Genomic DNA, 27,238 nt, shown 5'->3' with positions numbered 1-27,238 from the left:
AGAAAATTTTATTCACTATTTAGATAAAGATCAATAACTCCCATCTTAAATTGAAGCATCCGATTCTCTATTTTTTCGTTTGATTTTGACCGTTCATTTTATGCCCGCTTGATGGACTCTATTGTAATTTTGAAAAATTTTGAAATTCGTTTTCTACTAAGTTTTAAATGCTTTACATCATGTTTAACGGTACGGAACGTTGATTCGGAAGCTAATATCATCAAAAACGATTTATGAGTACGAAGGCCTCAGTATTGATAAGAGTATAATAGTTCTACTCTCTCTCTCTCTCTCTCTCTCTCTCTCTCTCTCTATATATATATATATATATATATATATGTAGCCCTATAAAATCTCTGTTTTTCTTATGCCCCTCCAAAATGCAGTTTCCTACAAAAATACCCATATGAAGTCATCAAATTTATTGGGTGAGTTGGTTTTTTGTTAAGGTATTTTTTAAGGAGGTACTATTTTGTGCGTACTAATATATATACATACATACATACATATATATGTCCTTAACGAGGAAAGTAAATGAAGTATGAATGCTCCGTTCGTGCTTGGTATGCCAAATCCTATCAACCTTAGATGTAACCTTGCGTTCAGAGTCAAATGACAAGACTAAGAATGTCTCGTGATATTTGCATTTGCTTAGAAAAAGCATTTGCCCAACCTTTGAAAAAGGGGTAATGCGACTACATCGAATATTGCTATAGTTGATGAAACAACTGTAGTTCAAGGCTAGTTAGGCACCAGGGGAATAAGGATAGGTTCCACTAGGCTAGATCATGAGCTATATGCTTATAAAATCCGATCGAGGACCAATCATGGTCATAGCTTGAGGGTTGCGGTCAACCTTTTCTGTTTAGTGCAGCGCTTGTAGACAAAAACTCACGATTGGTGAAGCCCCCCTTAGGTCAAAAGTCATCCCAGCCCAGGTGAATTGGGTCTTTGCAGTCACTCAAAAAAGGCAACTCGTTGACTCGTTGACGGACAAATTTATCCTTCACCGGTTCTTTCGAAAGCTAAGCTAATTCGTTTCTTGTTCTATAGATAGAGCTGGTAATAATCAATAACCATGGCGAGGCAGGCGAAGGGGTGGAGTACTGCACCCTAGATGGCTAGAGTCCAGTAGCCGAAAGCATCACTAGCTTATGCTTTGACTTGAGTAGTTGATATAGACAATTGAAAGTAATTAAGTCTAATTAAGTACAACATATATATGTTTATTTTTATATATATATTTATGAGAGAGAGAGAGACTTGCTACTATACCATTATGAGTACGATCGCATTTGTACTCATAAGTTGTTTTCAATGATGGAGCTTCTGAATTGACAATTAATATTGTTAAATATAATTTACAGTATTTAAACATTTTAAAGATCGAATTTCATAAATTTTTGACATCATATATATATATATAAATACATATATATATATATATTTTTAAATTCAAGATCGAAGTTATTGATCTTCATATATATATATATGAGAATTTACAAGGATTTAAGTGCCGTGGTACGGGGTCGTGCCGGAAACTTGCCGACACGGTACGGCACGATGCGTGCCGAGCCGTGCCGATGCGTGCCGGTCAAAAAAATTCTTGTGTGCCAACACATAATAGCATGAAATATTTATTTTCTTTAGCAACAAAATATTCTAACTATTTATTATGTCTTTTTATCACATCTTTTGAACTTTATTGAAGAAATTACTTACTAATTTAAAGAATAGAAGGTTTTGGCTGTGCCATCGGCACGGGGTCTATATCGTGCCGGTATCTTGTTGGCACGGTACGGCACGGTGGATACGGCCCGTGCCGACGGGCACTTAAAACCTTGATGAGAAATCATCATTTTGACGCACATATGAGAGAGAGAGAGATCATGATTTTGACTCGCATTTATGTGTCTTTGATGAAAGTTGATTAATGTCTTTCTTCTACTTTGGCAGCATGGTCACAAGCAAGATCTTCTGAATGACACCTTTTGGCTAATGACATTTTATGAGTCTGCATCCCTAGTTGGAAGCCAAGGAGTTGCAAACATATTGGTTAAGGATCTTCACAAAAAATTTTCTCGGCTCGGTGCTTTCGCTGCTTTATTTGCAATTATAACAATTCTTTATATTAGGAAAGCATGGAAAGGAAACCAGGATGTATCAATTATTGGAAGTTATAGAAAGTCATTTTCTGCTCATGTTCTTAGAGGTAATAGTGCAAAGAACTTAGAATGCTTATTGTATTTTCTATGAAAATGTTACACTTTAAAACTTGATCTCAATGGTCATCTTTATTTGATGTTCATTTTCCGTCCTGTATTCAACATAGTTAAACTATGGATATTTTAAAAGGCTTGAATGAACGTTTTGAAACTTTGATGGACAAACACAATACACCAATACGTTGCGTATTGGAATGGAAGTTAAATTGAGATTGAGCTATTGAAGTTCACATACTCTCTAAAGCTTAAACCAAATCTGATGGACTAATATTGAATTTTTATTCTTGATTATAAATAATTAAGATATTTGTTGTTTGGATATAGCGTGAAAGTTCTTTTCTCAGTATATTTAATTGGTGATAGCTTCTCTGTGTTTTACATTGACTTCTTTGCGTCTTTTGGTTGCCTTAGGTCTCATATATTAGTTTTTAAATTATGAGAAGTAATCTCTACTTATTTAAGTCATTGGAATCTTAAAACACATATCCCGTTCTATTTACATGTTTTTGTGCTTTTCCTTTCAGGACACCCTTCTTTACCATACATCGGATATTAAGCCTTCTATATTTCATTGGAAAATTTGAGCTCACTAATAGCTGTATAAGTACTCAAAAACACATAATTTAATTTCCCTCTAAGAACCTAGAAATTCAATTCAATCCAGAATGTGATTGGGTCTAGTCAATTGAAAGATTTCCATCAATTTGTTAGTGATTAATATACAAAGTTTGGTGTTGTTATTTTTGTATCCCTTCTGCATGGAAGTAATGTGCTGCATATTTAGCATTTCTGCAGAAGTTACAATGGTTTCTAGGCCCTCTATAAGTTCATTCATTTCAAGGCAAAAAAGCAAATGCACCACATATAGCTTACAATATTTCTTTTATAACTTCCCTTCGTTGTAGTCCTCACTAGATATCTTTATTCCATTTACCATGCTGTTGGTCAACTGTCTTGGCTGTGTCACAATTCTTATTAGTTTGAACTTAAGTGTTCTTTTAACAACGAAAGAAGCATCTTGCTTACTTTGGTTGCTCTTTCTGTATGGGATTTGATCTCTTATGTTTTATGTTCAATCCTGTACTAGGTATGTATTGTATGTATACTTCTGTAGTCTTGCGCTAATCTTGTAGCATGCTTCGACATATGGGCTTTATTTATTTATTGGTCATTATTTTTATTTTGTTTCAGACAAGAAAATATGGATCTTGGTATGGGCTCAAGCAAGCATTCATTTCTCCGTCGTGGTATTTTGGTTTCTCTGGGCACCAACTATAGTGGTATGTCTTATAAGTTCCTCTTCCATAAAAATTAGTAAATTTCCTTATCATTTTGAGTTCCATAAAGAATTTTGACTGTATTATGCAGATTTTGTTTTGTCTAAGTGCTATTCTTAGAAACTACTTAGAGCTGTCCATCATATCTCATTGTGCATTTTTTTATGTACCTCATGAATCCTGTGTCTTCAGTTGTATGTATTCCTACCACAGTCTGAATATCCGATTTATACTCTTCTCTCCACTTTCATAGCAAGGAGAGTTTGCACAAGCACTCTTGATAAAGGGTGTATTTCATTTGTTCCTCTCAAGAATGTAAGTCATGAATGTGGGTGCATACTGCAGAAAAAACACTCTAAAGCTGGTATTAAACATTGACATTGATAGTCAAAACTGTAACTGCCTAAAAGTTAATATTCACTTTTTTAGATGATTATAGGCAAGTAATATGTTTTGATTCTATGTATGCAAAAAGCATATAAATGAAAGTATTTTACTTTTAGCACTTCTTTCAAAGAAGCTCTGATCCTTGCCTCTTGCCCATTGGCTGGAGAACCGTGTTTTTTAATATTTATATTCTCCTCACGGTTGGGCTTAAGACTTTTGATAGGCCCAAGAGGCGGACTTGAATTAAATAGGACAAAATTAATTATGCTAGGAGCTTGGTGGCAAGGAATTACGTGCCGCCCTGTGTTGTACGGCATGGGGCGTGCCATATCGTGCCCCCAAGAAGTGGGCATGATATAGGGAGGGTATCGCACCCCCCCCCAAGTCTCGTGGCACGTTGGTGCATGCCGCGAGAGACAAAGCGGCACGCTGGTTCGTGCCACTCCTTTTTTTTTTCCTTTTTGGCTTTTTGGCCTTTTCTCTTTTTCTTTTGTTCTCTGGGGCACCAAGCCCCTCCCTCCCCGGGCCACCAAGCCCCTCCCTCCCCGGGCCACCTATATTGTCCTTTTTTTTCACTTTGCTGTCTTTTTTTAAACTTTTTTTTTTGCTTTTTGGCTGATGCCTTCTTTTGTTTTCTTGTTTGTTGATTTTTCCCGTACGCTTTTTTCTTTTGCTTGTCTTGTCACTTTTTTTTTTCTTGACTTCCTGCCTTCCCTCAATCGCTTCTCCCCTCGCGTAGGTACGCCTCACCTTCCTTTCTTTTTCCTTTATATTTTGTTCTTCCCCCTCCCTTTGTCCCGTGCCTGCTACTTCTCATCCCTCTTCTTTTTTTTCGTCGCTTAAAAAGGAGGCAAAATATCGCAAATTGCAGATTTATTTGTTAGGTAAGTCGAAAAAATTTATAATATAACTTCTTATTCATTAATATAGGAGCAAATTTTTAATTGACATATCCGGTCCATATCGCGGGGGGCTTCGCCCCCCTACAACCCCCTCGGATGTCGGTGGTGGGCTATGAGCTCGGGTCTATCGGCCCGAGCCCTCCGCTTCCACCACAGACATCTATTTTTTCTTCACAAAATATTGTCAAAATTTGTCGCATCACGAAGCTCTCGGTGAATCAAGGGAACAAAAATCGATCTCCTAAACAAATTTTGATCAAATATTTTTGAAAAGAATAAATGAGAAAAAAATATGGATGTAATTGCGGTCCTATTCTGGTTGTTTTAGTCATTATATGCTTCCTAATCGAATCAATATATAGATCTTGAAAAGTTTTAGAAAAAATAAAATTTTCTATCATTTTATCTGTTATAATTTTTTTAATTGTAAAAAAAATAAAAACAACAGAATTTCCAAAGTTAATAGATATGATTCTTTTTTTTCATCATGTCGTTCTCTTTCTTATTTTTCTGGAATAGATTTTATTTTATTTGTATGTCACGCCCTGGGTCCCCTTTTTGATTTAAGAATCAATACGGAAGTGCCCAAATTTTTTTCATCGTACTTTATTTTTTTGAAAACCTGGACCCTAGAGTATGTCAGATCCGCCGCAAATATAGGGAATTCACTGTTCACACGGACAGAGTCTCCCCTGTATTTGCACGGCGTCGCACAAGTACAAGATACAACCACATACATATGAGCATCCACATACATTCACCATTCATTCCTTCACAGATATTCATTCATAAATCCATAACTATCAGTTTAAAATGTTTCCTTATCGGAAACTCATTTTGAAACAATAAGAGTCATGAAAAACCACGAAAAACTTTTTTAAAATCGTTTCCCACACGGAAACCTTTTTCTTTTAAAACACGCTACCACGAGGGGTAGAAAATTATTTTCATTTCATAAGAAATTCATAAATACTTATTACATTCACGAAATTCCATTTATCCAGATAAACGAAAACCATCTGAACCATAAATACTAAGTCGATTATTTTGAGAAAGTCAGGATAAGAATTAAACCAAACTGATGGGTCGATAGCTCTATCAATCGCTAAACTGCGCGCCTCACGAACCGTCTCCCCTCGGACCTGCGACGTCACCTTAAAGGGGGTGGGGGTGAGAACATGTACGCATGACTTCCCTCCCAGTGGGTACCGCAAGCCAACAAGGGCGAGGGGTACTCACCAGTCAAAGAGGATAAACAAAAGTACAGATAATGGTAATAATACAGTAGCAATGATAAACAAGGAAACGAGATATATATATGAATTACTACCGCTACTGTATGTATGTATCAACCGAACGACAAATCCGAAAGTAACCCAATCAGAAACTTGCCATGTTGGTTCGCAGACCTCAGGCTTGTGCCATAACTGCTCAAACCTATAAATGACCCCAGCATAAGCTCTTGGGTCTGAAAGGCATATGACCCCAGCATAAGCTCTTGGGTCTGAAAGGCATATGACTCTAGCATAAACTCTTGGGCTCATGGGCAGGCATTCCCAACCACTTTTTCGGAGAAGAACACCCCGATGCGGTGGATCAGATCGCTGGTGTTCGTGAAATGCATACGAGCAGTGGCGATCGATGCTGGTATGCTCAATAGCCAACCGTCGGCAATTAACTGACAATCCTGCCCCTCAGGGTGTATCGACCGTATAGGTCACCAAGTAGTCCAATCGACCAAGTAGGTCATAATGCTTGATGCAATAAGCCGACCGAATAGGTCTAGTACGAGATACAAGAACCGGCCGTGTCACGCCCCGAGACCGCTACCAATTCGGTTCGGTTCGGGCGCATCGAACAGACGCCGGACGGACAGCACCTCCCCTGTCCGCCCAAGGCTAAGCAAACGATCATGTACAAGAATTTACCCAGGAATCAATTCATAAGTACACAATCACAAGAGCACAACAAGTGCTAACAAATAAGAGCAAGGCACAAGTATACTATACAAGTGAAATAAGGAGAGATACATTTATCTATTACATCCACAAGGCATTCAACATTTAGATCCTTGATTACATTTACATTTCCAAAATGAACATTCATGATAATCTCCCAAATACACAAGCAACCTCCCAAAGTACATCATATGTCACGGGGTACACGAGGGTACACTAATGCAAGTGGAAGCTGCTAACTATACCTAGGGCGCGATGCCCTTACCACGATCCTCTGCCGGTGCTCTCTCGCTAGGCCTTGCAACAAAGTGGGGTGAGAACTATATAAATATAGTTCCCAGTGGGTTCGGCCGCCGACTCCGCCGATCTCCCCATTAGGTCTAAGCAGGCATAAGCAGATAGGTAGATAGATAGATATCTTAAGCTATAAATGATTCATATAGAAAGAATTGCAAGATTCTACTATGCCTTTAAAACAAGAGTAAACCACATAGCCATGTAATCTCTAACATGCTATCATAACTCTATCAAGTATACCTGCAACTCTACTATGCTCAACATGCTTAACATGCTCGATATGCCCAATATGCTCAACTTGCATAATCCTCTTGAGTTTATTACCCAATCATCTGGCTGGCCCATAGGCGCGCCCTCGACTCACAACTCAAATCCGTCTATGAAGGGGGACTCGAACCACCCGAGGGATTGTCTGCGGGACCCCACATAGGCTATCCCTTGGGACCCCAAATAGGCTATCCCAATCGTTTCACGTGCCAAAACTCCGAAGCTCGCACTACTTGTGCAGGGCGACCGCCACAAGCGCCGAACAGACTGTGTGAGTATGATCAAATCCGTTTCCAACGAAGGTACCCGGTCATATGACCAACATGCACAAGTGTTCTTTTAACACTTAAGTTATAATGCCACTCGTCAAGTTGTTTACTTGGTTCACATGTCACTTGCTATAATGCAATTGTCCCGACTATACTAGTCATATGTCATCCATGCAAGATCAAGTTATTGTTTAACTTATCTCTATAGGGTTTTATGTCACAAACTCATTCTCATGCACCCTAAGTTCACATGCCAAGCTTACTATGCCGCAATATAAGGGAGCATGCAAGAATAGTAAAAGTAACATCTAAATACCCTAACATGCATGATACTATATATGTAGTATGTTCAACATAGAAATACTTAGATATAGGGAGAAGCCCAGTTGCTTCGGGATGACACCTCCCACCTTTTATCGCTATCACGAGGTTAGGGTTCCGATTTCGTGATTTTTGGAAGCTTTCGCCGCGAGCTGCGGCAATCTGTACCTTAACGGCTTCGTTCTTTAATATCTTCACGTAGCCTCGTCGTATCGCCGAACCGACTTCGCCAACGCGTCAGAAAACCTAGCAATTAGGTTTATACATGATCAATTTAGATCAAAACCCTCACAAGCAAAACCTCTTTTGATGCCCTAAGATGCAACCATGCAAGATTCATCATTTGATCTCTAAATTCGAGCATCAACCATCTATTTAGCATCTAGGAGTTTCACTAAACCCCATTTCTAAGCATACAAATCATTACTTACAATCTACCATTGTTGCTATCAAAGCTTACCTCTCAAACCCAAGCTCTCTTCAAGCCAATGGTGAAGAAAAAGAAAGCTTCACCTCTAAGCAAGCTTTTCCTCTACCAAACTCCACACTTTGGAGCAAATCCTAGAGAGAGGAGACGGAAGAGAGAGAGAGAGAGAGAGATTTCTCTTATGTTGGCTCAAGTAGAGAGGAATGAGGGAAATGACATAACACCCTTATATATATAATATTAGGAGGAAACTTCACCTCCAAGTAAACTTCCCCAAAACAGTATTCACTTCAGCAGTTTAAAACTGACATTTTTCGCCGAGCCCTTCTGAACGTCCGTTTGCGCCTAAATTTGACAAGCAGGCTCGGTTTTACTTAATAAGTCCAAAGAAATTTTAATGTTCAGTTTCAACCATGTTGGTCACCGAAAGCTGTACCAAGGTTTGAAGGTGCCGCCCGTGCCGTACGCACGGGGCGTGCCGTACGTGCCCCCAAGAAGGGGCACGGTACAGGGGGTCTCGGACCCCCCTGGGTGCCGCGGCACAAGCCGCGTGCCGCTCGAGACAAAGCGGCACGCGCCATGTGCCGCGGCACTGTGCCGCGTGCCGGCTTTTTTTTTTTTATAGTTTTTTGGCTTTTTTTTTTTGGTTTTGTCTCTTTTTTTTGTTCTCTGGGATACAAGCCTTCGCCCGGCCATCTATATTGCCTTTTGTTCACTTTTCTTTTATTTTTTGACATTGTGTTGTCTTTTTGTCAACTTTTTTTTTTCTTTTGGCTGATGCCTTTTTTTTTTTTGCCTTTTGGCTTTTTCTTTTGACTTTTTTTTTTCTTTTGTTAAATTAAAAATTATAATTTAACTTCTTATTTAACAATATAAAAGCAAATTTTTAGTTGATAAATCCCGATCCACCACAGACATCCATTTTTTCTTCGCAAATTATTTGTGTCAAAATTTGTCGCACCGCGAAGTTTCGATGAATCAGGGAAAAAAAATTGATCTCCTAAACAAATTTTGATTAGATATTTTTAAAAGAATAAAAAAAAATATGGATGTAATTGCGGTACTATTCTAGTTGTTCTAGTTATTATATACTTTTTTTTATAGTTTTTTTGGCTTTTTTTTTTTTGGTTTTGTCTCTTTTTTTTGTCTCTGGGATACAAGACCTTCGCCCGCCATCTATATTGCCTTTTGTTCACTTTTCTTTTATTTTTTGACATTGTGTTGTCTTTTTGTCAACTTTTTTTTTTCTTTTGGCTGATGCCTTTTTTTTTTTTGCCTTTTGGCTTTTTCTTTTGACTTTTTTTTTTCTTTTGTTAAATTAAAAATTATAATTTAACTTCTTATTTAACAATATAAAAGCAAATTTTTAGTTGATAAATCCCGATCCACCACAGACATCCATTTTTTCTTCGCAAATTATTTGTGTCAAAATTTGTCGCACCGCGAAGTTTCGATGAATCAGGGGAAAAAAAATTGATCTCCTAAACAAATTTTGATTAGATATTTTTAAAAGAATAAAAAAAAATATGGATGTAATTGCGGTACTATTCTAGTTGTTCTAGTTATTATATACTTTCTAATCGAATCAATATATAGATTTTGAAACGTTTTTAGAAAAAATAAAATTTTCTATCATTTTATCTGTTATAATTTTTTAAATTATAAAAAAATTAAAAACAAAAGAATTTTCAATTGTTACAGCAAGTATAGTTGTACTTTTCAAATAAAAAAAAATAAAAATAAAAGAATTTTAATTTATATTCTACATCAGGTATAGTTGTACTTTATATACAAAATGCTTACATGCATGTTAATTGATGAGTATAATAAGCTATACATAGCAAAAATTAATAATAACTTGCCTAAATCTTTCAAAATAACATTATAAAAGCTTACTGGAACCAAAAAAACTTAAATAAATTCGTGCCAAAGCGTGCCAGTAGGAGGTCGTGCGTATCTGTCGGCACGCAAGCGTGCCACGTGTCGGCACACAAGCGTGCCCGTGCCGTACCGTGCCAAGGACGTAGCGGCACGCCCCCGTGCCACGGCACTTTAAACCTTGGCTGTACCGAACTGTAATCTTTATCAGATAGCAGTCGGATTTTATTTTCTACTTTCCGGGCGTCAGAATGGTATGAAACTTTAAATCTAGCCTCATAAAAATAATTCTGACATATCCTCCAGTTTTCATAATTTTCTGACACTGCATTTTCTGCTAATTTATCTGTTCCGTTTGACACAGAAAATTCTAAATCTTCTGTTTTTGCTCCGATTTCAACACGGGTCATTCCAGGCTTATATTTTACTTCTATAAGTCCAATAAAAATAGTATCTCACACTATTTTTATTTATATTTATTTTTATAATAAATTCCGACATCCTATATCCTACCGTAACTTCTTACTTTCAGGAGTTCGGTATCTTACAGGCCGACTAGGTTACAAATCTCACATGCAATCATAAACCTGCTCTCTATTTCTACTCATGATGCTAGATATGTAAACAAACCAAGTAGATCAATAAAGAGGTAATAAAGGTGCAAGGCTCAACGTATAAAATGCAAAATAATAGTAAATGGGTGGAAAGGATGTCACCGAGCGTGCACCACTGTTCCGACTTCGGATCGAAGTACCCACTTGTACGTACGTAGCACCTGTCTCCCGACTGCGGAAGAACGTCAACTGGACCTACAGAGGGTCTACCAGGTTAGAATCCAACCCACTTATATAAAACACAAACTTTCCTACCTGTAAACCGACGGGAATCGGTTTCCCCTACACCGATTATCGTAACTTGGCGGAAGTCCTGAAAATCGAACCGGGACTTCGCCGGGACCTACGTACTGTCTTGAAACTCACCGACTCGTGCCACGAGTCACCCGCTGCCACCAAACACAATAATTTGTGTGACCTGGCAGCAAACACATATCCTCACATCGAAACGATTATCGTAGGATTATAGTCCCGATCCGGGTTCCCGGAAGTGTCAATTTCGACACCGGAACCCACCGTCACTTACCCGCCGTTTTGGAATCCTCGAAACGATGAGGATGACCAGCCAACAAGGCTCAGCGACAACATAATTTACCGTGAGGCATCGTCGGATGAATAACGAACCTAAATCGCGTTCCGTCGGCGGATTTTGCCGAAAGACGCATTGTAAATCAACATTCGATTTCTGAAAAGGCCTGGGGCATTGGACAACCAGTCCAGAGGTCACCCGCTGCCCGCACACACTGCTCGCAGTAGCCGTGAAGCGTAAATTTGCATATAAGCCCTGCGATCGCATAAAATCACATCATTTTATGTGATTTTTGGGGTTTTACGGCCCGACAGCGCAAACTGAGAGCTTCCGAGGCTGGCTGAGACACACTGACAGGTCTCGAAGTGCCGGAGGCCGTGCTCACGATTCAGAGCATGGCCGTCCACTATAGAGAGCGCGGGAGTGACACAAAAATCTGCGAACAACGCGCACAATGCCTCAACAGCCCTTATCTCGCAAACCGGGGCTTCGCTGACCCCAAAGGAGGTGAGCATGATGATCGGCACAGATCAGGGATCGTCGTGCTTACTTTCAGGAGCGTCAGGGTGCCCTCGGATTGCCGGAATAGTGACCCGAACTCGAGACAGTGCGCAAAAACCGTAAACTGGACTCACCGAAGCTAGGTTGAGCATGGGATGGCCGGCGGCGGCCAGATGGCGGGCGCGCTGGCAGGAGGCGGGGGCACCGGTCGGAGGGGGGCCCAGGCACGCGTTGGCCGACCGCGGGAGGCGGCTGGTGGCGCGTTGGAGAGGCACGAGCCCGCGCGGCTCGGCTCGGGCTCATGGGTCAACGGCGGCCAGGCGGCTGTCGGGGGCGCACCGGGGCGACGGCGACGCAACCGACCTTGGGCGGCGGCGGTGCGCAGGGACAGATGACCCTGGCTCGGCCCGAACTTGTCCTGGGCAGCCGTGGGGAGCTAGGGTGGCGGCCGACGGCCCGCGGGGACGGCGGGGGAGGCGTGCGAGAGGTCACCAGAGGTCTCGCCAGAGGTCTAGGAGGGCGGTGCGGCCGATCTAGGGCGGCGGTGGCTTGCGGGCCACGAGCTCAGCTGAGCTCGGCCTGAGCTGGCCGCGGGTCGCTCAAGCGGTGACGGCGGGGGCCGGCGAGGACGGCGCCGGAGGTCGGACCTCGACCGAGGGAGGGGGCTTGACGCGTGTGGTTTACTCCTTGAGGTCGACGGCTAGGAAGATGGCAACTTGGTGGAGGATGGTGGACGAGAGGCAATGCCGGCTTTTTCGGCGGCCGAAGTCGCTCACCGGCGGTTGGGGTGCATGCGCGGCTAGGGCAGGAGGGTGCTGGTGACGGCTAGCGCGCAGCTGGAGGAGCTGATCGGCATGAAACCCTAACACCTACATATATATATGTGTAGTTTTGCAGAAAAGTCCTCCAAAGCTGAATATTTTCAGCCCTGTCCCTCACAGCGCGTGCAATTCGCGGGTATGCACCTCGACGTTCGAAATTGCGCAAAATGGTACATAAATTATAGGACTTTTTGCAAATTTTTCATGTTTGCCAATTTCGACCCCTGAGCGAACATTATGCGATTTGCGGAGATCCGTCCAGCGGATTTTAAATTGGATTGCGCCAGCGCGTTCGGCACGATCGGGGCATCGAACTCCCGATTTTGTTTTGCCCGATATGGTCAGCGATTTGCGATGAAACCCATCCACTCCAATTTTCCAAAACTACACCTAAATATGTGTAAATCCAATAAATCTCCTTTTTCTCAAAAATCGTGCATCAAAACCTAAATCCGTCGGTGCCATTGGGTCCAGAATAGTTGAACCATCGAAAACGAGCTATTGGATCACTATGAACGGAGTTCAATACGCACCAGAAGCCATATCCACTGATTGGCCTTTCCGGAAAACCGGAGTTACTATTCACTTTATGTGATTAGTAAAGGTCGCGTAATTTCTCCATCCTAACTCGTTTTCTCCTGAAACTTGATGAGTGTTTATGTAATTAAATTACACACAAAAACATCGTCAACAGAGAGTTTTAGCTACACTGTCAAATCTCAGTCCTTATATTGTATGTCAATAATTGTAGATCATCTTTCTTACCTCCTTTCTTTCTTCCTTATTCTTTCTCCCCCCGACTCCCGCGCTCTATCTTTCTTTCCTTCTTATTATTTAAAATATTGATAAAATCAATATTTTTGCATTAGAAGATATTAAATATTGATAAAATCAAAAGCTAAATTAAATCAATTGATATTTAAGTTATTTTAATTTAGTTGTCATTTAATTTATTGCTATTTTTCTGATGATCTAACAATGTTTCAAAAAAATTTAAAAATAATAATTTTAAAAATTATATTTTTGTATCTTATAAAAGAAAGACAGTAATACAATCAAAAGAAAGAAAGAAAAAAAGATGTTTTTATATTTTGAAAATTATAACCTACAATAATTTTAAAAAATAATATAAATAATTTTTAAATAATTTAAAAAAATTATAATTTTTAGAAAACTATTTCTCTAACTTTGTATTTTGTAAAATATTTTTTAAAAGAATAAAAAAGAAAAAATTATGAATGTAATTGCGGTCCTATTTTGGTTTTTCTAGTCATTATATGCTTCCTAATTGAATCAATATACAGATTTTGAAAAGTTTTTAGAAAAAATAAATTTTTTTATAATTTTATCTGTTATAATTTTTTAAAATTTATCAAAAAATAAAAACAAAAGAATTTTCAAAGTTGATAGATATGATTCTTTTTTTTCATCATGTTGTTTTTTTCCTTATTTTTCTGGAATAGATTTTATTTTATTTATCTGTATGTTAATAATTATAGATCATAATGCTATCTAAAAGAATAGAAGATTGTAGTTGGCAACATGAACAATTGATTGATGAAAATAGATTTTATTGGAAGTGCAATTATTGTAATATGGTCGGAATGGGCGGAGGTGTCACTCGCCTAAAGAAACATATCGCTGGGGGTTTTTCTGAAGTAGCGAATGAATACCCTTCGTAAAAACTTCCACAAATTCAGGAGCCTATGTCACACCCCAAACCCAAGAAGTAACAAACGCTGCATACTTGCTAGAATAACAAATATTCAAGGCTACAGAACCTAACAAAGAATTAGACATAATGGTAGTCATAAAAATTCACTAAATACCACAATATGGAGAAAGAACAAAATAAAATAAGTAAAATCAAATGATAATTCACGAAAACCAACTTAACATCTACCTAACTGCATGGACAAAATAACAAAATAAAGCAACCTAAACAACAAATTATGATTAGCGTTCATTCGGTCTCGCTCCCGCCCGGCAAAAGAGTCTCGAACCCTGGGTAAGCAACCATACACCATATTAGTTGGATTAAGCCATTAAGCATATGGAACAAAAATTTTTGTAAATAATGAGATATAAATTTTCATACTGAAATATAATAGTAATGACTGAGTTTCACAATTTTTTACAAATTATGTTTTAGAATTTGGAGTCTTAAACACATATTTTACAAAATATTAAAAGAAATAGAATTTTGATAAAAGTATTCTTATTTCGAAAATTAGATTCAAAACGAACGTCTCCAGTAACTAGAGATCCGTTGGCTAAGATCCTAAAGGCATCAGAGACACCGAAGGCACGATCATAAAGCAAAAGCATTCGGAGATGAATCTAAATAGCACCCATAGGTGCATAAAAAAATTGCACCCAAAGGCGCATCACAAAATTGCAACCGAAGGTGCGTCACAAGATTGCACTTGAAGGCGCGTCACAAGATTGCACCTGAAGGCGCGTCACAAGATTGCACCCGAAGGCGCGTCACAAGATTGCACTCAGAGGCGCGTGATAAAATTGCACTCAGAGGTGCGCCACAAAGTTGCACTCAAAGGTGCGTCACAAAATTGCACTCAGAGGTGCGTCACAAAATTGCACCCAAAGGTGCATGTGTCACAAAATTGCACTCGGAGGTTCGTCACAAAATCGAAGCTAGCTTCTATCATAAAATTCATGTCGACATGGCCAACATCATTGTAGTAATATTACCAAAAGACACTATGACTTCAAAATTATTTATCCAGTCAACAATTAAAAAGGAAAGAAAAGTAACAAATTATTAAATACTGAAATTTTATCAATTAAGCACAATTTCTAAAGCACATATTTTTCTAAAAACTGCACAACAGTCAAATCAAAACTTTTTAGAAATTTTTTCTTTCAACGATTTGTAATTTATATAAGAAAAATTGCACAACAGTCAAATCAAAACTTTTTAGAAATTTTTTCTTTCAACGATTTGTAATTTATATAAGCATGCTTAACCTTTATTTTGAAAAACTATACAAAAAGAAATTTTTGTTGCCGTAACATATTTTTATAATTCGTTTAATAAAAAATAAACTAACAGACATTAGGTCCCTTACCTCTAAATAATCTGAATATTATTTGGTCAAACGTAGGGCAATAAATTAATCAATGAAACTTTTTCGATGACGATGAATGAAACGACTATGAGCGAGATGTCTTTAACGATCCAACGATGCCGGCCATGAACAAAAGATGCCAACGAAGAGCAAGGAGCGCGGCGGTGACGGCGGTGTCACAAGGACAAGATTGCGAATCATGCGAGAAAGAGAGAGATCACGTGTGTGTGCGAAAGGCGTGTGCCGATGAGGTTGAACGAGTGAAGAAGAAAGAACCGGTTGGGGAGAAAAAAAAAGAGATTAGGAGTTTTTTTATTAATTAGGGTTGCATAATTGCACATAAACCCTTAGACTTTTTAAGGTGAGCAAAATAATCCTCCTCTATCAAATAAATAAAAGTAAAAAAATATGGGGTATCAAAATGACGGTTGCATCAAAATGACGGTTTTTTGCTCTGATGGTCTTGAAGTTTGCTGTTTTCGGCATCAAAATCCACCATGACTCTCTTGTTATCTGCAAAGAGACAAAAACAATGAAGGTCAGTGTAACGTCCCAATAATCCCACATTGGATAGGATACTGATTCCGATCAGTTTATATGAGACCTCGCACGCTAGTAATAATAACTGGGCTTAAGCATTTTGGGCCGGTGGGTTGGGCCTAACGATTTATTATTGCTAGCGGGCCGGGTCGTTATAATTGGTATCAGAGCCGAATACCAGCCGGAAGTGTGAGAGCTAAGTGCTATGCGGGACAAAGTGCTACATCAACGGATTTGTTGGGAGCCACCTTTAGAACCCGTAGGAGCCACCTCTAGAATCTCACATCGCCTGGTAATTCTGGTCCTGGTTTGTCTGTCTATGATTTGGTTTGGACTCGACGAGGACGTCAGGGTCTAAACATGGGGAGTTTGTAACGCCCTAATAGTCCCTCATCAGATGGGATACTGATTCCGATCAGTTTATCTGAGACCTCACGCCAGTAATAATAACTGGGCTTAAGCATTTTGGGCCAGTTGTTGAAATTCAAACCAAACTGCATATTATAGTCAATTTTGGCGATTTACGTGTCTAAAGACTTATTTGAGCTCCCGAACGGTTTTCGAACATAGGACAATTAGTCCAAGGTTCAAACACAACCAACTACTGCTGTCCAAAATAGCTCGCGACATATGATTGCGCAAACAATATAATTCCAATTAATCATATTATTATAATATAAATTGGAGTTTAAGCCATTTGTTGATGCTTCCATGGTTTGGAAGCTATCCAATAGCAGCGGAGGGTTGGTAGCGAGGCTTTGGACATGGTGCTCGCGATTCGAAGGGTCGACAATTGCAAATGACGAAGTTGGAGCAGTTTTTCTTTGAAACGGAAAGTCCCTGGGAGCGCGCAATCCATACCAATTCCTTGCAACAAGTACGACCGACACAAAGGTGAGCATAGGTACCAGGGAGGTCAAGAGAGTACTGTGCTCACTCATCGGAGTTGCACTAGCGTCTGGAGTGGCCGGAATAGGAGAGCTCGACCAGGAAGAGCTTCAGCTAGCAGAGAGCAACATAGAGGGATCTCGCTCCCATGCGACTAGGGGTGGCCAGCGCTGGCCGGAGGAGGTCGAGTTCGGTGGAGGGGATGCTGGAAAGGCGATGGCCGGTTACCGGAAGCTGCGGCAACACCGGATCTACCAAATTTGGCTGAGAGTATCAGTTCTCGAGCTTCGGCTAGATCTGGGCTTGAGAAGGGCTAGGAACGGTGGGGGCGGTGTCGGAAAGGTCGTCGGTGGTCTGGGGGTGATGATGGCGGCAGCTCATGCTTGGAACTTCAACAACACAGAGAGAGGGAGAAAAATAGTGAGAGGTCGAGGGAGAAGCTCGAGGAGGGAGCTCGGCTCGGCCTTTTCGGTCGCTTGCGAGGTTGCCGATGGTGGCCCAGGTAGGCTCGAGCTAGAGCCCGGAGATGGGAGGTGGGAGCAGAGGTATGGGAGAGGGAGAGGGGGAGAGAAAATGGTTAAGAAAACTCAAACCTTTATTTACAAAAATTTGTAACAATTGCAGTTTCGTCCCTCTATTTTTGAGTTTCTTGCTTAAAACTCCTCAGCTGGTGTATTTCCTATAATTTACTTACATTAAATGTCGCACCAAGAAAACCCCCGGACAGATTTGGCACTCTCGATCTTCATTTTTGTGCCATTTTGCACAGAAATCCGCGAATGTGTTGAAATTGGTATCCGCGCGTCCCTCTCTGAGTTTACTTTCATATGAGCCCCCCTGCCCGTCAAAATTCTAAAATTTCTCACATGAAATGATAAGTTTTTTGTGTATTGCCCTTTTTTTCTCATTTTGTATAAATTATAGTTTAGCCACCTTAGATTCACATTTTCTTATTCAAAACTCACTCACAGGTGTGTTTTGCTCATAAATTCTTCTACATAAAAAATCACACATTTGACACATGAAATATCGCGCATTTTGAATAAAAACCCTCATTTCATTTTATCTCCGATTTATTGTGTGAAATTGCATTAAGGTCCCTCACATGACTTACAGTACTGACAAACCTCGAAAGTGACAATTTTTGTTTCGTTGGAAAATAGTCCAAATTGCGTGATTATCCTCCTCCTCTAGAAAAATTACCTTAAAAATGTTGGGTTCTACAGCAGTCTGAGAGAACTAATCATATGTTTTTTTCCTACAAAAATCTGATGTGAATAGTTTTAACATATTAGAGGTATACCCATTGTCTTAAATGTAAATACTTTGACACATTGTCCATTGCACTACTGGTGCTAACGTTTTTAGTTTCTAAAAGAACTAGAGAACTTTTTGATACAGCGTTTTTCCTTTTGGTTGGAATTCAGCACAAATGGCTAATCGAGTAATATGTGATGTATATCTTCTTTGGGAGATCAAACCTGGCACTGTACATTTTTGTAATTTATTGAAATGACTGTGTATGCAGATCTGTAATATTTAGGCAACCTGTTTTACATGTTAATTCACTGCAGTTGTATCACTAGTGAAATATAAGTTAGATGATTTGTTAAATGGATTTCATGCATATTATATCTAAAATGTCTATTATCATCCAAGATTAAAAAAGTTTGCCGTGTAACATTACTTGTTAATACAGGCAGATGGGAGGGAAGTTCATCTATCACGAATATACCCTTGTTTTATTGGTTCAAGAATGCTTGGGAGTACAGCCTTCCCATTGTTTTCAGGAATTGCATCTTCGTTGCACACTGAGGATAGCTTGACAGCATCTTTTGTTATTGCTGCTGCGGCTTTGTCGATTGTCGTTTATGATTATCAGGTAAGGCAAGAAATTGTTTGGAATTTGGATTGGGCCTCATAATTTCAGGCATCATAGAGATTACCTATGACAGGAAATTGGCTTGTTGGTGATTTTGTTCTGCATCTTCCATGCTTGTGTAGGCTTTATCTTACCTTCTCTTGCAAAACTAAGGTCCATGTAAGTTGCAACTTATTGTAACCGTTGACTAGTCTTTCTTATAAAGAATTTTACATGGCCCTCTTGTGATAGAGCGCAGGTTCACTTTATCTCTGGTTATTCAGATTAGAAATTTACTGCCCTACTGTTGCATCTCTCCTATAACTGCTGTAAAAGTTGAACATGAGACAACCCTGCAATTTAATAGAAATATGAAATATAAGGTTTCAACTGCTTAAGCTTATTGATCATTTTTTTTACTTAGGCCCTGTTTTGATGCTGGCTTATTCAGCATGATGTTTTTCATGTGCGATTGAAGACAAAAAGCTTGATTTTTTTCCTTCCTGAAAGGTCTTATTGTTTATGATATGATAGGATAGTATATTTCCCCTACAAGATGATTCATCTTCTTCCAAAAAATAAACTAGAAAGTGAAATGTGTTATTCTCTTCTAGACGTTAGATCACATTGCTCATCTACCAAATACTACAACTTTTTAAGTAAAACAAAGGTATATTCGGAATAGTATATTCATGCATCCACGGGGCCTTAGTGGGATTATGAGCTATGTGACTGTCTCATGGTTAATTTTATTAGCAACGGCTAATATGCGACTAGAAGGGCAATCTTAGGATAGTATAGTAGACTCGACAGCAGGATATTAAAAGAAACCGGCTACATCACAAGGGGTTGTTGTGAAATTTACTGTTTCTGTTAGCTTGATCTATTTCTCATACTCATGTTCTTATAGGTACTTACCGAATGAATTGCGTGGAGGCATGATTACTTTGTCTCTAGCTCCCGCAAATGCTGTCATCTTGCTTGTTCTAATTAATGTACGCCCCTTCACTCTAAACCTACATTTTTTATTTTGTGTCCGCCTTCTCGTGTAATACTAACGATTCACTGAATAAATTATTCTATTCTCTGTAGCGTGCATATAATCGAAGCATTGAGAATTCTACAATCATGGCACTTGCTGCTTGTGGGTTATTAACAGCAGGCGCTTGTATCCACATCCTGAGACGGTGGAGAAAGCACCCTCGCCAAAACTGGCGCAACTTGTAAGGATAACAAAAGATTTGAGCCACCAAGCTGTGAAATTGAGCTTTCAGATTATCTTTTTCTTCCGCTCGACATCAATTGCATGCATGAGATTTTGACATTGAGAGATATTTAGAACCTCAGGTGACATGTATTTTGAGATTTACTCAACATGGAAAAGGAAAACGAGGAAGTGCAGTTTTGGGTGAGAAGTTTTTATAGGTAATGCTACATATGTTGGTGTCCATGTGGTGCAAATGGCAGATGATGATAGGAATATGGTAGCATGTATTGATATAGCAATCTACTTTGTTGATGTCACGGAGACAGTGCATTTGAAAGAGCTGCTTTGCCATAGAAGCTTCTCAGGAAGCTTGAGTTGGTGTAACCAAAATTTTCAGGGACCTATTTGGTAGATTGAATAGCCATTCATTTGCTGGCTGTTGAACCAGTATAGCGTGCAAATAATATAGGGATGAAAAGTATTTTTGGTTAATTTTTTGTTGGTTATCTCAGCTGTTTTGTGAGCGGATGTTTTTTTTTTTTGCCCCCCTGAAAATTGATATCTTCAATTTATGGGTTGCTGTAGTTATTTGGGATGCCTTCTTCCTCTATATTGGTCTAATCATAGTTTGTGCCGAATCAGTAAATTTTGGTTCTGTATGAACCTCATTTAGTTTCAGAAAGATTTAGTAAGCAGAGATAAAAAGGTTTTGCCTTCATTCTTGGCAATGGTGAGTAATTCAATAGTTATTTAACTGTACGAAATTTGCTTCAATCCTTGTTCTTATTTTTTATTTATGTAGCGTTTTTGGATGTTTGGCAGAAAGGTCTTTGTTCTACACTGCGTGCGTTCGAATTTATTCCGACCATTTCACTAATTTTTTACTTTATTGTGGATTTTCGCTGTGAAACAGGATGCGTTGTGGTAAAGTTACATGATAGATAATAGGCATATTTCACAGAGCTAGCTAAGAAGCTTCTATTAGTAAATGTAGTAGTTCATTTCATATGGGCGATTAGCGCGCGCTAACGTGAACTTGGGCATTTGATGAACTTTCTACAGAACATGTTTTATGCTATTTTCAAAATCATTTATATAGTAGTCTGAAAATTGATAATTTTTAAAAGGGTTGTTATATAGGATGTGATTTTGATACCACTGGGATCACTAGATAAATAATATCGTAAAATTATAAAATTAATATCGTAAAATTATAAAATTTAATTTATAAAGCGTGCAAATCTGTAGTATATATAAATCCTTAGTTTTGGGATAGGTGGCGGCGAGCGTGGAGGCGCTGGCAGGGGTGAGCGCGGGCGCGCGGGGCGCGGGTAGGCGGGCGCGCGGGGCAGACAGTGCTGAGGCGCGGGCGCGCTGTGGCGGGCAGCGCCGAGGCGCGGGCTGGCTGGCACGCGTGACTCTCTCTCTCTCTCTCTGCTCTCTCTCCATCTTCCTCCTCTCTCTCTCCCCTCTCGAGTGCCCCCTCCTCTCTCTCTCGTTTCCTCGAGCGCGCCTCTCTCTCTTTCTCTTCTCCCTCTTTCTCTCACAGTGTAAATTTAAAATGAATTTAAGTTTAAAAAACTTTACATTTCAAATCTAAATTTAAAATTAAATATTTTAATTTTAAATTTTTTATTATTTAAAATTAAATTTAAATTTAAAATATAAATTTTTGAAGTTAAAATTTAAATCTTAAAATTTGAAATTGAAATTTTAATATTTGAAATTTAATATTGAATTTTTAATTCAATTTATAATTTAATATTTAAATATTAAAATTTGAAATTTAAAAGTTAAACAACTTAAAATTTAAAAAAATTTTATATTTTACTTAATTACTAAAACTAAATTTTAAAATATTCAAAATTTAAGATTTAAAATTTTTAAATTCAATTTATAATTTAATATTTAAAATATTGCAATTTGAAATTTAATTTAAAACTTACAATTAAAATTTATTTTTTATCTTAATTACTAAAACTAAAATTTTCAATTTTACATATTTTAACTTTAAATTTCAGTTCTAAATTTAAATTTGTACATTCTATATTCAAATTTTGAATTTTAAAATTTAAAATATAAAATCTAATATTTGAAACCTAAAATTTTAAATTTGATATTTGATATTTAAAAGTTAAAAATAATATTTAAAATCTATGTCTGAAAGATGTTTATTTGAAATTCATCAATTTAGAATTTTAAATCTGAATGATAGTTTAAAATTCTACTATAAAATCAAAATTTAAATTTAAATTTTAAATCGAAAATCAAACTGAGATTTTAGGTTGCCGATGTTGATCCGCCGCGAAGCGTAGGCCCTAAACTAGTATTGTAATGATTATTAGGAATTTTTTTTTATAAATAAGCTTACTTAAAATTTTTTTATAAAAATTGTCCGATAAATTTTATTGCAAAAATAAGCCTCAACTAGGCCAGGTCAACGGGGTTGCGTAAAATCTTTTATATGCAGTGAATCATTCATCGCATTTGTAGGACTCTGGCAGCCCTTGGAAAAGTGCGTGAAAATTTAAAAATGCGGTAAATAGTTTACTGCGTTCTCTTAAAGACGGTAAACTATTTAAAGATGGTGAAATATTCACCGTCTTTAAATGCGGTAAACCGTTTACCGTTTTTATATGCGGTGAATGGTTTACCGCGTTTAAGGGCAATGAACTATTCACCGCCTTTAATTAGAATACATAACCCTGCCCGAACCCTTTCTCTCTGACTCCTCTCCCCGAGCTCCTCTTTGTCTCCCTCACTCCTCTCCCTCACTCTGCCCAAACCCCACGACTCCAACGCTGCCGTCGCTGCAGCCGTCGCCGGCGCCGAAGCCTCTGCTGCTGCTACCACCACCAAGGCTGCCGCCGCGCCTTTCTCTAATGATTTTTAAAGTAGAGTTGATTGTTTATAGATTATTATGTTTTCTCAATATAATTTGTTGTATTTGTCTATATTTGGTAGCATACACACTTTAGATCACATTTTAAACCCTATTTGCATCATTGTTTGATGAAATTTGAAAGATGAGTGTAGTAAATACATGTATACTAAAAATTGATAAATTTATACTGAAAATTGATAAATTTTTTTCGGTGTAGTGAACACATGTCATTTGCAAATTGATATTTTAAATTAGTCAAAAATTGCTATGATTATGTGTGTTTACAAATATTATCTTTTGTAAAAGTTAGGATGACGGGTAGTAATGTGGCTATTATTGTTCATTAGAATGGAGAACTATTTACGCAAGATAACAATCCACAGTACGTTGGCGGTCGGAAGAAATTAAATGTCATGCCCCGGGACCGGCAGGGGCCTTCCCGGTAGCGTGCCCAGACCCGCCATATGTCAACACATATAAGGCGTCTATAGTAACAGCGGAAGTAAAAACAAGAAATAATACAAATAGAATAGTAACAACTAGTGATATCAGAGCGAGTAAAAATTCCATCATCTACACCAAAGTGAAGAAATAAAGTTAGACAATAAAAGAAACCATAAGTAGTACAATAACTGTCTCTGGTACAAAAATGGTGGTCTCTAGTACACTGGTAAAACCCTCAACCTCTCGCAAAAATAAAATAAGACATCGAGAGGTAGACCACCTAGCAACTCGTCCTCCAAGGAAGCTAGCTCGTAGCAACTCCCTTCTCGCGATCCCTGGCCTCACCCTGCGTGGAAGGCTCTGAAAAAAAATCGAGATAAAGAGGGCGTGAGAACTATAATTTATAGTTCCCAGTGGGCAATTACTGACCTCAGCTCAAAGCACCACTAGGCCCCAAAAGGAAAGGGTAAGAACAATAACAATAGCAATAATGACTGNTTTGGCCGCCGACTCCGCCGATCTTCCCACTAGGTCCAAGTGGGCAAAAGTAACAACTCGATAAATAGATAGATATCCAAAACAGTAAATGACATAATAGGAAAACTATGCTACTATACCCATAATCACAAGTAATGAATGCATGCATCGTTTAGTAAAGGTTTACCATCATGCTACTATGTTCAATCATGTCCAATAAGCGATGTTCAATGACAATGCTATTCTTTCATTTACCCAATCCTTGGCGAATCCCTTAGGTTCGCCCTCGCCTTACATATCCATCCCGTAGGATGCGGAGACTCAACTCGCTCTCGAACCCGGGACTGTCTGCGAACATCAACTCTGTCCCAATCGCCCGACACTCCGGAGTACTCGACGACATGGATGGCTATACCACCCCGGATGGCTATACCACCCCAATAACAGACCATGAGCTTGATCTATCCTCTCCATGTGAGGACACCCTACGAACTAGGGCCAACAACTCTCTCGGAACTTACCTATTCCGACAATCATGCATATGTGCTTAGCTATACTAAATTCTTGTTCACGAGTCGTTTACAGGGAATCCACCTATCCCTAAGCCTCTGTTTGGTTCGGGGTTAAGGAAAAAGTAGCTATTCCAGGGATAGAGTTAAGTTCAGGGTTAAAGTGGGATTAAAGTTTTTTTGTGTTTGGTTGGAGGTTGGAGTTAGTCTAAAATAATGAAAAATAGTGTTTGGTTGGAGTAGGTGGGATAAGAAGATTGTAATATACCGAAAATTCGGAAAATAAATATCGAACTTTAGTCAAATTGACCAAAGTGCGAGGACGGTACACTTTGGAAAGTCCGAAGGTGTTAAAATGATCAAAAGTAAGTTACGGAAGGTTTTCGAGAGCTAAAGAATCAAATTCTGCAAACTGCAGCTTTTGAGCTCTCGGGGACCGGTCCCTGGTGGGAGAGACCGGTCCCCGAACGCGTATGAAATGTGACAGCCGAAAAATCGGCTAAGTCCTGGAAGGACAGCTCTCGGGAACCGGTCTCTGTCTGAGAGACCGGTCCCCCAGAGACCGGTCCCCCAAGGAGGGACGGGATGCATTGCGCGTGGCAGCTCTGGCTGCGCAGGGTAGACCTTCGGGGACCGGTCCCTGCTCGGGGAGACCGGTCTCTGCCTGCGCGGAATGCCGAGTTCGGGCAGTGTATTAAAGTGAAAGTTGAGGGGTTTAGCTGCAATTTTGCAACCCAATAGCTATGTATTGAGGGTTAATGAGATTTTCTCTCATTCTCACCCTCTCAAACACTCTCTTCTCTCCCTCTCTCTCTAGAAGGCAAAGGAGAAGAAGAAGAAGGAAAGAAATGAAGGAAAAGAAGGAGAAGAAGGTGAAGAAGAAGCTTTTGGAGCAAAGAGGCTTCATCTTCTTCCTCTCTAGTGCAAGAAAGGAGAGCTTACAAGGTAAGCTTTGAACCTTAATGTAGTAAAACCCTAGAAATGGGTTTGGACTAAGCTAAAAATGGTTTTAATGGAATGATTAAAGAGTTTTGAAGCTTTCTTTTGCTTCTAAAGAGATCAAAACCTAGTTTTGCTATATGGGTGAGCTTGGACCACCTCTAATGGTGAAATCCAAACTAGGGTTTCGGAAAAGCTAAGAATGGTTCTAATGGACTATTTAGAGTATAATGAAGCTACTTTTGCTTCTCTTAGAGATCAAACCCTAGATTTTGATATACATTGGAGCTAGGGCACCCAAATTGGGGCTTTTGCTCATGAGAGTTTCTAAGTGCAATTGACCATCTAGAAACCTAACTGGGGGTATTTCCGACGCGTTGGTGCGCTCGGATTTACGTTACGAAAAGCCGATCAAAAGTTATGGGCAAAATGGCCTAATAAGGGTTCGTTATGCCGCAGGTAAAGAAAGAAAGGTCTAAAAGTTCCAAGAAAATCATCGGAGCACCTTTGAAAGCCTACGAGGTGGGTGGTGGTTTTCAAACTCATTGAAATTCTCTCTATGCCTAATGTGTCATTCTTTGAGCATATGTTCTATATATTGTTGCATGCATTTTAGGGTAAAGTAATGAGGAAATGTGATGATTGCATGATTGTGAGCACAACTTGCATAATGAGATGGTTGAGAACCTAATAATGTCAAAACCCTAGATGTATGCATGAGAGAAAATGTGAGTACCCAAAGTGAGCAAAAGAACAGAGTGGCACAATGACATAGATCGAGTGGCATTTGAAAATGTAAAGTAACGAGACACTAGAGATAGTGTGAGGTAAAGAACCAATGTAATGTAAAGAATGCTGAAAATGATAATGCTTAAAGTTAACGCAATATGGAAAGTAAAGAACGTGAAATGCTAGAGGTAGCCAAAAGTAAAGAATGTAAAGAAACTAATTCTTAGAAGTTAGCAATAGTCATTAGACAATTTAAAGAATGTAAGCATGAGTTTTGCAAAAACATAAAGGATGTAAAGAACATAGAGAGTTACAAGTCAAGTTATTGAACTTAAAATTCCTTTGAGTATAGGATATGATCATAAAATTGCTATATTCCGTGCTCGGGCGCTCGCTGCCCCCTCGGGCGATGCCTCACGAGTTAATGCATCCCGGTGGAGTTAGATCCCGTAAGGACGGTCCCTAGCTGGTGAGTTCCTGCGATGACGGACTTAATCGGAGCAAGTAATGCTGCGAGAACCCCAGGGTTAGCCTCAACTATTAAAGAGCAAAGAGTAAAGAACAAAGAAGCAAAGAACAATAGTGTAAGGTTGTAAAGAACAAACATGCATAACCTTGCATTTATTTATATGGATGCCATATTCTTGCTATTGTTCAAATGGCATATTAGCATCATGTTACTAATTGATTACTGATAGCAGCTATTCTCTCTACATGCCTGAGTTAGTCTTAGTGGGAAAGTGGTGTATTTGAGGCGGGCGAACCCACTGGGAAGTTTGTTGTAGTTCCACTCCACTAATTTCCACAAGCCGGGACCGAGCGAGACCCGGCGAGTCGATCCGGGTAAAGATCGCCGCCTAGTGCCAGAGCCGACCAACAGTTGTGTTCATCCTTTGTAGTAAACTACCCTATTTCATTTTTGTATATGAATGTATGAGTTAAAGAAAACGGTAAGTAATCGTGCATTTTGAGTAAATGTATGTAAAAAAGAAATGCAT

The 27,238-nt window shown here is 39.1% G+C and overlaps 1 protein-coding gene across 6 annotated transcripts in view; it reads left to right on the top strand.

The window, feature by feature from the left end:
- LOC109711520 (molybdate-anion transporter) overlaps nt 1-21,017 on the top strand; it is a 35,727-nt gene extending 14,710 nt beyond the window's left edge. For 2 of the 6 annotated variants that reach the window (XM_020234616.1, XM_020234618.1), the window contains exons 4-9: nt 1,957-2,212; nt 3,417-3,505; nt 18,890-19,072; nt 19,146-19,231; nt 19,962-20,046; nt 20,144-21,017. In XM_020234616.1, coding sequence (XP_020090205.1) covers nt 1,957-2,212; nt 3,417-3,505; nt 18,890-19,072; nt 19,146-19,231; nt 19,962-20,046; nt 20,144-20,278 — 834 coding nt within the window. In that variant the 3' untranslated portion in view covers nt 20,279-21,017. The remainder of the gene's footprint in view (nt 1-1,956; nt 2,213-3,416; nt 3,506-18,889; nt 19,073-19,145; nt 19,232-19,961; nt 20,047-20,143) is intronic. The other 4 variants (XR_002216629.1, XR_002216630.1, XM_020234617.1 and 1 more) reach the window with 4 other exon arrangements.

Source organism: Ananas comosus, linkage group 6 (genome assembly GCF_001540865.1).
Source record: "Ananas comosus cultivar F153 linkage group 6, ASM154086v1, whole genome shotgun sequence".
Taxonomy (NCBI): Eukaryota; Viridiplantae; Streptophyta; class Magnoliopsida; order Poales; family Bromeliaceae; genus Ananas; species Ananas comosus.
This window is presented reverse-complemented; position numbering and strand designations above follow the sequence as displayed.